The sequence below is a fragment of the Platalea leucorodia genome, assembly GCF_965183815.1.
Source record: "Platalea leucorodia genome assembly, chromosome: 5".
NCBI lineage: Eukaryota > Metazoa > Chordata > Aves > Pelecaniformes > Threskiornithidae > Platalea > Platalea leucorodia.
This window is the reverse complement of record NC_138827.1, coordinates 75156908-75170112: the sequence shown is the minus strand read 5'-3', so window position 1 is coordinate 75170112 and position 13205 is coordinate 75156908. Positions and strand designations below refer to the sequence as shown.

General features: G+C 35.4%; 1 protein-coding gene across 1 annotated transcript in view; it reads right to left on the bottom strand.

Annotated features, from left to right (window-relative positions):
• Positions 1-13205, bottom strand: part of CERKL (CERK like autophagy regulator) — a gene marked incomplete at both ends in the record, with an annotated part of 58164 nt that overhangs the window by 7200 nt on the left and 37759 nt on the right. Inside the window, 3 exons of the mRNA XM_082312796.1 lie at positions 761-835; positions 7000-7142; positions 11393-11456. Of these exons, the coding sequence (XP_082168922.1) occupies positions 761-835; positions 7000-7142; positions 11393-11456 (282 nt within the window). The remainder of the gene's footprint in view (positions 1-760; positions 836-6999; positions 7143-11392; positions 11457-13205) is intronic.

The window sequence follows — 13205 nt, the reverse complement described above, 5'->3', positions numbered from 1 at the left end:
TTTTTTTATTTAAAAAAAAATGTATCCTAAAGAAACATTGTTTTGAGAGGAATCTTAACATTGCTCAACTAAGTATTTGCTATTTCTTAATAGGTTTGCACAAGCAACCTAATTTTTCCTTTTAGCATAATTACATTTTCACATTCAAAAACCTATTTATTGTGCAGACCAAATGGCAAGTGATAGTTTTTTCTGCTAATAAAGCTTTCTTATGGAAACTGTTAGTATTTAAAAGAAATGCACAGGGAGCTAAAACGGTGAATGCTACTTTCTCAGAAATATGACTACTTTCCTGAAAAGTCCAATCCTAACCACCTCCTCAAGCTGAAAGTATTGTATATTTTCCTATTATCTTCAGCAGGTACCTTAAATTAAAATCATCAAGTGATTATGCAACCAATCATTGCATAACACACAGAGAGTAACACTATTCACACAATCAAGCCTGGAAAAGGTTACTTTTTGCCTTAAAAGAACATCGGTAATAGGGCGTGAATGCCAAAATCAGACATTATTCCATGATGGATTTTAGTTATCAGAAGATGAGGTTCACAACTTTTCCTACTAAACTATATTCAAAGAATCATAACCTTGCCAGTACACTGTAAATCAGGATAGAATAATTTGGGTTTAAAAGTCTTACAATATAGTTTACAGTGATATAGCATAATGGAATGCCTTTATTAAACCACTGGTTATGGCAAACTTCTAAATGCTGCTTCATTATTTAAAGTCTGATAATGGATGTAAAAATATTTACCCATGACAATGTGCAATGTTGCAGTCACTGCATGCTTAATACCATAGAGAGTGTGGGCCAATATATTAGTAGTACCTGTAAAAGCGAACACAAACTATTGTAAAAATAAGAGAGATACAGAATAGCAAGAAAAAAAATGTATACAACATTTTCTGAATGAAGAAACTGAGACATTTACTCCATTTTCAAAAAAAAGAAAGCCTCCCCACAAATTACTTAGTCTTGGTAACAGCAGAAATGCTGAATAGTACAAATTAAAACCATTGAAACTTCCAGAGATCTATAAAATCTTCTCTGCAAATTCATTCATAAGTGCCATAAAAACCAACAGGGGAGGGAGAAAAAAAAAGCTTTGCAAAAATTGCCTTTTTCTAAAACCATCTCCCTAAAAATCACTTCTTCTATACTTAAGTGCTGTCCTGAGGAACTGTACTAGAAGGCAGATTATCTAATACAATATATTTGGGGAATATTTTTAAGTTGGAAAAATAATATAATACCCAGCCAGTGTAAAACTGTGCGTTTCCCAGACAAAATTGTACTAGATATAGTCTAAGATAGCTGCTGTGCCTCTTGCAGGCTACATTTTAGATCCTTAGAAGCAATAGTGAATAAAATGAATTACTGCACGTCAGCTTTACATATGAGAACGCATTAATGACTGAAAACCAGAGAGAACATAGAATTTGACGCGCGTCTGACAAATTGTTGACTTGCATTCAGTGCAATAAAATTGACCCATCTAACTTGTCTTTGTCATGGCCTGGACACTGGCAAATCAGTTGTACTACTAGTCACTGGACACAAGAGATTAATTTATTTTGAAACAAGGGAATGAGTAGTAAATTAGCTGGAAAATAGAAAAGAAAGTCAAGAACTAGCAATGTGAGCATGGAGTTGGAAGAGAGAGTGGAAAACTAGCTATCAGACTGTAAAAGAAAGAAGCATGGTTCTGGAGACCCATGTTTGGTGGTGACTGATATGTCAAATCACTTTACCTGTGCAAGAAACATGGATATACATGTAAATTTTGCCCTTCTGCTTGAATGTATAGGACGTTGTGTATCTGTGTATCAGCTGACTTTTAACAGCAATTTATTTTAAAAATCCTGGACAAGGAATGATTACATCTTTCCTAAATGGGTATAGCTTTAATAGAATTTGAAGCTGATTTTTCTCATTGATCACATCTCCGACATTTCTTAGCCAAGCAGCAGGGCCATAGGATTCACTTCTGCGAAAATAAAGAACCAGGGCCTGCCACCAAGCAGGCAGAATATTGAGCTTCTTCATAACACTGATTAAGGGATGAATAATTCATTAGATTAATTAAAATAACAAAAATTACAAAAGAACAATTTAGAAACTAACATTCCATAAGGAAGGAGTGAGTTAGATTTTCAAATCATTTTCTTGTTGCTTGAATTATTTAATATGTTACAGCACCAATAGACAATTCTGGATGCTAAATTTGCCTTAAGTTTTGTGTAGCATTTAAACTTGTCTTTCAAAAGTGAGGGAGAGAAGAAAGGGAAAGACTATCACATTTCAAACAAGAGGCACTCAATATTTAAATAAGCACTTTAAAAGCATCATGTACCAGACTGAAAAATTACGTTCATCCCAAAACTCTGCAATCGTTGGTGTCACATTGGTGACAGAAAAAAAGATACTAAATTTGGAAAGACCGATATACATAGTTACAAAGCTCTGAAGGCATCTTGTCATTCTTATTCAGGAGTATATGCTTCGATTTTTTTCAATAATTTCTGTGAATAAGAATTTGTAAAACAACTGGGAATTGTATCTCAGTATCTCACAGAGCACCTGTTACGTCCTTAGAGCACCTCGGTCTCTGAAAGTAATACAGGATACTCAGAACCTCGTACAAAGCGTTCATAACATGAGAGAGAGGAGCTCTGAGTAAGGCTCTCAGGGTTCCTACTATGTGACAGAAATAAGTGAGGTACATCTGTTAAGAGAACACATACAAAACATTCTTTGAAGTTTTCATCTCCAGTGGTACATGGAAGAAATCAGGTTGTGTACAGTTTTATTCTTTGAACAATTAAAAAAAATGTAATTTCATTCACATATTTCTCAGAATTGTATATAGGTGACTATACTATTACTTTCTTTCTCCTTTTCCTAAAAAAAGTAATGTTTAAATAAACCCAGCAAATTGGGATTATGAAGTACTTTGAAAGAAGAATAAACTGACAATTTCAAAAGCTAAATGCAAGTCTTAGCTTTTTTTCTCCCAAAAGAAAGTCTCTCTAGATACACTAACAGGAAGTCCAGTTTATTAAGAATATTACAGTTTCAATCATTTATATCCAATAACTTATATCCAACAACTCAACTAAAAGTAATTTGAACTTTCTGTACAATACGCATGAAAAAGAAAAGGCAAAAAATGTAGCTCTAGATACCATTTACTATGCAAAATAGTGAGTTTTTCAATTCAGTGAACATAAAATACAGTTCTATAAGGAAAATTCAAGGACAAAAAAAATTAGGTTTGACCTAAAAAGCAATTCTTCACAGAATAATACAAGTATATGCCCAACACCATTTCATGTTTGAATGACTTGGGACGTTTAGCCTCTAGATTCAACTAATTCTGCTTAGCCAGTGAAGCTAGCTAAAGAATTAGCTCAAGGAGACTCGAATATTTCCTTCAATCAAATTTTTCCAACCCTTATCAACTTTTATGGGAACCTCTCCAAAACAAAGGAAATCGCACGCGCAAAGAGCAGATCATTACAAGCCATGCAAATCGTGTTTATTTCCCGTAAACTGACAACAGGGAGGTGGTTATTCTGAAAAAAATATTTTTCTTTCTCACTGAAGATCGAGCTAATAAAAGAGCACAAGGCAGAATATACTTCTGAAGATCAGGCTTGGTATGTCTTAAAACTGGGATTCCTCATTTAAGTAAGAGTAATTTGTCAATACAGATGGCAGCAAGATAACAAATGACCACAGCTGAAGTCAATAGCAATCTTCATACTGACTTTAATGAGAGTTAAATCTCATTCTTACTAAACAGGATAGACACAAGTAATTGCATCCTTCTATTAAATCTGTGGAGCTCATTAACATTTGCAGAAGTAAACAAGGCAAAACCCCACCCTTTCATGATTCCCAGGAAAAATAAAACAAGTTCTGCCTGTGTTCAAAAACATAAGTAATGCATCCACCCTTCCACAAGTTGAAGATCTAGAACATGCACAGTTTTGCAGTAGCAAGTACCAGCACTGTCTCTAAAAAACTCTTTATACATGCCCAACAGCATTTTGATCCCAGTAATGACTGAATAATGTGTCTCATTACCTAGGTCATATACAAGCAGGATGCCACACCAAAAAAAAAAAAAAAAAGCTCATAAACAGAACGAAAACAATGAAAGTTATCATATAAAAAACATTAGAATATAAGCTTTACTGACTGAAGTGGTGATACAATAATAGTAGCTTAAATGCCATTATTCATCTTCCCTACTCATCTAAACCTTTTTCTCCCCTATGTAAGCTTGGATTATTATTTACCAATAACAAGATGGCTCCCCGAACACTATCATATTACTTCAGAGACTAATAACCTTCTTTGATGCTCGTGTATGGGCTTGTGCCCCTCACAGATTACTAACAGTAACATTTTTAGATCTCACTCCAATTACTCAATTTACTGTAAAAAGGTTTCATCCATACAACTCCAGCATCTCTGTCACCAACATTTTTTTTTAAACAGAAACAAAGAAGATTATATTGTTAAAAAAATATATAATTCTGTTCAAAATATTAACCCATTTTGCTGACATTACAAACAACTTCCTACAACCTCCTTCCTATGAAATGCGCAAAAGCATCACGGTAAGGACAAAGTATCTGCGGGTCATGTAAAGCATGACTGATGAAGGTACCAAACAGAAATTGTAGAGAAAAAAATTGTCCTTGGAAGTGCAAGCACTTCTGCAGTACAATTAACTTAATTAACCAGACAACATGAATATTCATAAGGCTGTTAATGTCTCCCCCATCCAAACAGATAAATGTGATGTAATGACTTCCTAGTCAAGCATAGCTAAAATTCTGATGAAAACTGCACCAACATTTTGGTTCTTTGCCTGAAATATCACAGAAATTAACAGTCCCTCAGTAATATTTTATTTTCTGAATTAATTGGAAATCATGAATTTCTTTAAAGGAACCATTTAGGACCAAAAGGTTCCCAGTCATCAGATATCGATTGTCTCTTGTTCTGTAACAACTGGATAGCTTTTTTAATGTCCTTCCAGTTCCCCCTCCCCTTTCTCCCATTCCCCCTCCGTACAGTTTCTTAGCAGTAGTTCCCATAGCAACAAACACTCTTGCTAATGGCCAGCAGTACAACTGCAGGCGTCCCCACATCTCATCCATTTGATTTGGACCAGAATAAGGCAGCTCAGCAGAGTATTGTAGTACAAACACACTCCCCTCTGGACCTTTCCCTTCAGGAGGTAAACTGTTTCAAGAGCAGCTCCTTCCCATCAACTTGGCTGAAACTTCAAAATGCCGTCTTAACTACTTGTAATAGAGGCTAAAACCAGATTTTAAGCCACTCACATAATGCTCTCCCATAATACATTTTCTATTTTTACTCCGCTGGAGAATCCTAATAATTTGGTACAACGGATTTCGGGGGGGGATTAATTGACCATTGAGTTCTATTTTCTTCATGTACACAAGTATCATACGCATCTGTTTCCTAACTGACTACTTTTTGGAATATCAACAATATAGAAATAAGATAAGCCATATATTATTTTTAAGAACCTATTAAGGAGTTTCTCACACTATCATTCTATAAATTGTCCTCACCCTCTTTTAACAAAGTCTATGGCATCCTGTGTAACAAGCCGTACAGCATTCTTTTGGGTTTACAAATCCTTTGTGATCATGACATGTTTGTCTTAAACTGAAGAGAGTAAGCACTAATGATGAGGCACAGTGACATAAGCACGCCCAAACAGCACAGAGTCAAGTGCTGGAGAGATTCCGTCTCAACACCATCAAGATGTTCATGGCAACTGAACCGATGAGTGGTGGTCCAACTGCTTTACTAAAATTCAGTTGTTTCATTCCTTTGAGATTACTGTATCTTTTACTAATACATTTCCAAGGGGTTTTTGAAAAAAAATAGTATAATCCTGCATTTTTACAAGGAACTAGTCCCTGTCTTAATGCTGCTTTTAGAAGTGCAAGCAAGTCAGAGCACTTAAAACCTGCTTGCTCAGTTTGGAAGCAACTTGCTCCTATTTTTTGTAGAAAGCTGAAAACAACGACTTGCTGTTCACCTGGCTGCAGGAATCTTCTCCTTACTAGTTAAAAACCTCTGAGAAATTACATCAAGTAGTCACATCAACATCCACACCAGAGGGTAGTGTCCATGCAAAAATACCCCTCCTCTTTTGAAGAGAAGTGATTCATATACCAGTCCAGAATCAACCCTGCCTGTACTAATTGTAGCTAAGCCTGCCTGCCTGGCCCAAATTATACTCTGAGAAGTGCAAATACAAAAACTGGGAGGAGAAGGGACACACACACACACACACCCCACAAAACAAAACAAACAAACAAAAAACCCCCACACCACAAGATGCAAGTCCAAGTTAATAAAGGAGCAAGAGGATTTTTCAAGAGAGATGCATGCATTTTCAGGTCTGCAGAAGTAAAGGAGAGAGAGAAAGCAGTTTTGTGTGCACAGTATTATTTTTGTTTTAATATAATCCACAAAATGTATTCCTGGGACACCATTTAAAAATAGACCCTAAGCATGCATCCAACTGAGAATCCTGCCAAGAAATCTGGAGAGAGGCACGAAACAGCATGGCTTTTATTAAGGAAATTCTAGAAAACAAAGTTTTCATTTCGTATCATTTCTGGCAGCGAAAAAGGGCAAAACTTGATCTTTGCATGGATCAGCTGAAAATTATTTTAGTTTTCTTCTTCCTGAGCTTCTTCCTTTAGGCAAAGAGCTCATCTGTGCCATTACTATAAATTATCATAATGATTTAAAATCTATTCATTTGTAATCAATCTAAATCACTAATTTAGGACACTTATTCAATAGCTCTCTTAAGTAACTGAAGCTTTAGCACCAAGAACTGCCTTTAGTAGCCAAAACTGTAAAACATGCCAGAGGCACTTAAAACAGATGACTGACTGACAAAATCTAACAGTACCTTTTAGTCTCACCTGCTGGTATTACTCCAAGAGGAACCGGTGCTCTGACAGGCGTTGGTATATAGTCCGTGTCTTTTCCAGCATCTATCTGGGCTTTAAGTAGTAGACCATGAGCAACTTCGCTGACAGATCCATCTCCACCGACACAAACTACCCTATTACAAAACAAAAATGGTAAACAGTTCAAAATAAACTCTTCTATAGCTGAGCAAACTAGTTGAAGGCAGCTATCACACATCATCTACATAATGATATTTCAAATACCTAAAAACCATTCTTTCTTTAAGAACAAGCTAGGGCTTCACTGTCAGATCAGTGAATGTTAACTAACAAGATATAAGCATCCGTATTTCTGCTTGCTTCTATTTGAGTAGGAGCAAATATATTTAACGACTTACAAAGTATTTCTTGCCTTATCACATTATACACGTGAACTGATCAGATGGAAGTTAAGCACATGCTCGAGTGCCTCAGTGGAAAAGTTCTTTAAATCTTTCAATGCTGACCCACACAAGCATTCCAATGCTTTTTAATTGCCCTTATAACAGCAACTCACCAAATATTACAATAAAATTAAAAATACTTGAAAACAGCTAATTCCACACACTATGCAGGCAGTCGAGGGATTTAGCAAGGTATAAAACCCTAGTGCCAGCAATCCTTTGCATGAAGGTACTTAATCACTGCTTCTGGAGCATGTAATTAAACTCCCACCTGCTGTGGCTATAGAGAGGAATGCATTTGTCTGTAAAAGCTCTGTTACAGCAAACGTCTTTTTTTTCTGTTTTTGTTTATTTAAGTAACTATTAAAGTTATTCTCCAAATTAGTAATGTCTGAGAGTGAAATGTTTTTAAGGTAAACACATTTTAACAATAAAAATAGTAACAGTACACTCCAAACATTTACAATATACATGTCAGATTTACTTTAGGAGGCACTTATTTTTTTCTTACATCTATATGAATGAAGTTGTAAAACTATGTCCAGTAATTCAACCAGATAAAACTGGTAAGCTCTTCATAAGAAACTACTCATTATGTTATTAAATGTTTAAAGTATCTCAGCTCCTTTAACATTTTTCTTTAGTTCCTGTTATTATTTCCTAGCAATTTTTTAATTTCTAAATTTTGAGGAGTGCTTCCTCTATCTAGCTAAACACTGCCCACATTAAAAAAAAAAGTATATAGCAAAAGTTTGGAACACATTTTCTTCCTGCTCATAATCAGGAGTCATCTCCTGTCTTTTGTCTCATTTTTGGTGTAGATTGGTTTATTCCTAGGCTTAAAAGTTTCTGCCACAGCAGCAAAAACAGTTAATATTTCTAGTCTGATAAACTGTACACCTGGAAGGACTTATGTGGATTGTCTTCTGGCTATTAAAATGAAAACAGATATATTTTCTTCTGATTTTGAGGGGCTGTGTTTGTTGTTATTGGAAATAGATGAAGAATCCAAAGAATAACGTAAAAATGCTGCTAACTTTAATTTTTATTAATTTAGCATTAATCATCAACAGTTGCCTTTTTGGCTGGAAATAGAGATGCTGTCAGGGAGCGGGGAATCCGCAGCTAATCAGTGAGAACCTGCTACGCATAAGGAGCAGAAAGTCTTGAGCAAACAGATTTGACTAAGATCTTGAAGAAGGCTTCTTAGAGAAAGAAACATCTGTCTAGCCATCAGTCTAACCATCAGACACAAGTTTCTTAATCAACTATTCACCAAAGTCTGACTAACCCAAGCTACTCTAAACAATATCCGTAATACCTTAGGCTCCTGATTAGGGAAGAAATACACGCGTGTATATTGTGTATTTCTGTCACTGCACAAACAAGAAAACGCAGCTGAGAGCAGCATCACAAATGCACCCTCTATTTGTCACCAAGGCTTGGCCCCAAGGCGGGGGAAAAAAGAACACTGCCAAGTTGGCAAAGTACCTACATTTCCAGTGTTGGTAAAAAAAAAAAGTGCATAGCAAAAAAGGTGGAGTATATGAGATACGTGACATATGCATCTTGCAAAACAGAGTGGGAACTGGAGAAATCAGAGTAAAGAAATTATATATAGAAATGAACAGCTTTGACAAAAAATTAAAACATAGCAGTATTGCTTACAGAAAGCACTGAGACACAAACTTCCAATTTACTACTGCAAATCATAAGCTTCAATTTACTTCATATGCTGTTTAACACGTAAGGAACCATAACTCTCTTACAGAGAAATTCAAGATCAGAAATTGTATGTTGCTATACCGCTTACCTACTGTAATGAATAAAAAAACCTCTTGTGTCTTGCCCTTTATACATTTTTACTTGAATTAGCTTTCAGTCAATCTGAAATAGGCAACACTTGAAAAGCACGAGCTGTGTTAGAGCAGCAGACTAATGCATACAGGCGTGGCCTTCAGTCCACACCTAACTCCCCTCCCGTCGCTTCCGCGCTCGGGCAAGCCAGATCAGGTCTGCATGAACTCTGCCATGCAGAAATAACACAGAAACCACCTTACCTCTTCCCACCACATACAGTGCCTTCCACATCTAAAAGGAGGTACAGAAGTGCTATTCTGATTTCCTAAACAGGCAACCAAGTGGCAGATGGAGTATCTGACTTGAACAAAACCGGCCAGGAAGCCAGGGCAAAACAGGAAAGAACTGAAGCCTGCCAAGTCACAAGCAATGCTGCTCAAGAGACAAGTAAAATTTCTCAAGACTTAATGGAAATAGTGAAAAGACCTGATGTCAGGTGGCTGCTAGAATTGCTAAAAGCGTAATTGTTCATTAGGAGGACGATTTCATTGTTGTGGAGTTAATCTTCAATTCAAGCCAGATCCCATGCATTTTCTGGTTTTACTTTCAATAAACCAAAATTGTCATTAAAATTTTATTTGGGAAAGACTGAGGTGGTTTTGGAGGCCTGTAAGGTTTTTATATCTATGGCAAAAATTCTTAGGCTAGACAGCAACGGGGAAGTCACAAAGGACTTCACAGGAACATAATCAAAAGTACACCATAAACCTTTGAACAATTTGAAAAAGAAAATCCCGCTTTCAAATATTCTCTTCCTGTTCTTAACAACAACTCTAAAGATAATGGAAAAGAGAGATTAGTGGTGTTTTGTAGCTTGCTTTTTCAAAGTATCAGACCTTTAGTGTACTATGAATTCTGACCTTAACCTATCAGTCTCTGTAGAAAGCATCCCAAATTAGCTATTTAATAGGCTATTTTTCTGTATTGTGCTTTATTGCATGAGTACCTGGATGGAGGCCAGGCTATTTGAGAAGTTATAAGACTCATTTTTCAAACACTTTAGAAATTTCATTTTTTATCATAAACTCTGATAATAAAAACTACTTAATTTCAACATGAGAAAAAACCCCAACCCTTAAACAGCTAACTTATAAAGAACAGGGATCTTTTCACCTCAGAAATCCTAGCATCATATTGACTTAAGGGTTATTTTCTTCCAGCTTCTTCTGCTCCTATTTCCCCTTAGTTCTGGCTACTGGAGAGAAATCTTACAGGAGAAGTACTCCAGTGACTCTACCCAATGATCAAAGATGAAATAACCTAAATATGACTCAGAGTAGAAGGGGTTTGTGCAAGAAGATACAACTCAGGCTTTTTCTTCTCTGTCTTCATATCTGCTTCCCAGGACAAACTGGTTCCCCAGCTAGCACCCCAAACCGCATGTCTTAATTGGAAAGAAATTATCCTCAGAATCTGGAATGCATACATACATTTTCAGATATATTTTCTTACCTAACTCTGTGAGTTTCTAGAACTAATAGAAATTGATTAGACTATAAAACACTATTTAAGCCTTCTTGTATGGCTCACTGCATATTCCAGTAAGAGTTGTAAGAATGCTGTAAGACTTCCATAGTTTGCAAAACTATTCTTATATATTAAGAATCTTATTATTGAATGATTAATGTAAAAATACCAAAAATTTCAGGATTAATCCATATAGCAAGGTCTTTAAAAGTGATTGAACAACCATTTTCACTCTCGACTTCAAGTAAGTTTGAATGATTTATCTTTTTTTCTTTAATGGAAAAAACATTCAAATTACTTTTAGACAAAATGTTCTCCTTAAGAACCATTTGAATGGATAGAGTGAAATACAAGGCACTTGTGTCATTCTTGCAAATACAGAGACTGAAGCTTTCATGAAGCATATTTAAGAAAGGTCTATGTTTATTTACCATCATTTATGAATCCAAATTACATATCTATTGTCAGTAGGTAATTAAAAACAAAGCATCTAATGAGAACTGGTTTTCTCAGGCTTAATATATATGTGAAACAGAGTAACTCGTGAAATACCTACTAGTATAGTTTTGGATGAAATATAAATAAAAACTAGCATGATGAGGTTTACTAACATTCATTGTCACTAACCAACTTACCCATCAAATGCCTTGAGTTCACATTCTTTAAGTACTGAGAGAGCATGTCCTTCATATTCAGTTACTGTGAAAAATAACATTATTTAATTATCAGAAGATTAGATAATCTAAAGGGGTTTTTTGAATTTTTGCCCTTCTAACATAAGGAACACACAGCAATTCATTTCAGATTTTTTTTTAAATAGTTAAATGCATTAGAAGTATGAGAAGGTATGCTTTACAGTTACGCTAGCTAAAACGCAAGACACATTAAAACTCAGCTGCCATCAGACACATGGCTATTTAGTGCAGTTAAATTCAGAGAATTAGAGAAGATGTTTGTTGCATCAAAATGCAAGTTTTAGCATTGACGCAGTTGGTAAACTTCAGGAAAATGCAAGCATATCCTCAGTTAAGACTGAATTATTTCAGTATCAATCAAATTTAATTGCCTTTGTGGTAGGATATGCAAATTGCTAAATCAAAAATATGAGGAGTTAAACACAGAAGTATGAAATCAAGCCAAATACCGGTGACAACAGAATGTAACACACAGAGGAAGGTGGCACAAGTATACACCAGAGTTCATAGCCTCTGGAGGAAATGAATCTGTCACTCTACATTGATGTCTCTGTGTTTGCTGATACCCTATATAGTACTGTAAATGCCAGTGAAGACAGGATAAACTGGCATACTACAGATGGCACAAAGCATCATAACTACATTTAGCATTTTCTAGGCCAGCTTTGCCAGAAGAGACAGCCCAGCTGCAGCCACCCATCAAAGATTTTTGCTGACTGACATGACACTTGCAGATGGATTTTTTGTGTAAGAATGTGCATCATTATATGCAAAATTACATTAATCTTTCATGCTTGTCTGTCCCTGGTGCTAACATAGTTCAAGGTTTTTCTCTAGTGTTTCTAAACACTGTTAAAATTATTAGTCTTGGTGTCTAAAACAATCATTCCGTATCTGTACCTGTTATAACAGTATTTCTACAGACTATTCAAATCCTGCTTACAAGAATTGAAAACACCTCTGTCTCTCTCTCTCTCTCTCTCTATGCACACACACACACACAAGAATGCATGTATATATAGTGAGTGTATTTATAATTTTTTTTTAAAAAAAGAAAACAAAACCAAAATAAAAGTGGTAAATTTTTTTTACACTTCACACTAAACAATTGCATATCAGCATATAACTTCAAAATCTCCCAACCAGTCCTAGCAAAGTTCTAGTACTTGGTGTTTTGGAAATTCTTAATTAAAAACTAGAGTTATTTTGATTGTAACAAAAGCAGAGAATTATCATTTCGCTACAGAAATACCTATCCCTGTAATAGCTTTCAGGAATCATTTACGGAATTTACTTTCATGCAGGACCTCTTCTGGAAGATCAAAGCATAATATTTAAGCTATTTTACTCAGTTTTGCTTTTACCGATGGAAACTATCCTTTTATCGTTATCTGTAAATTGTGAAAAAAGCGACCAATAAAACTGTGTGTCATGTAAAAATGCAGAAAGGTTCAAATATGTTACCATTGCTAACTGTGAAAGAAACTCTTCCCATGAAAACATACAATTGGTTACCAGGTTACATGCCTTTTTAAATGAACATGGTGACATTTAGAAAGTTATGAGTACAGTGTAATTAAAATGGTACGGTAAATAAGATTTTATTTTGTAAAAAAAAAAAACACATGCTTAGTGGTTTCCTAATGCAATGTATGTAAGCTATGTTTATTATTACAAAATTAATTCACTCAAAGAACAAGGGCATGAAAATAAAGAGGACTCATGTCTACAGAGAAATCAATAAAGGCAGTCA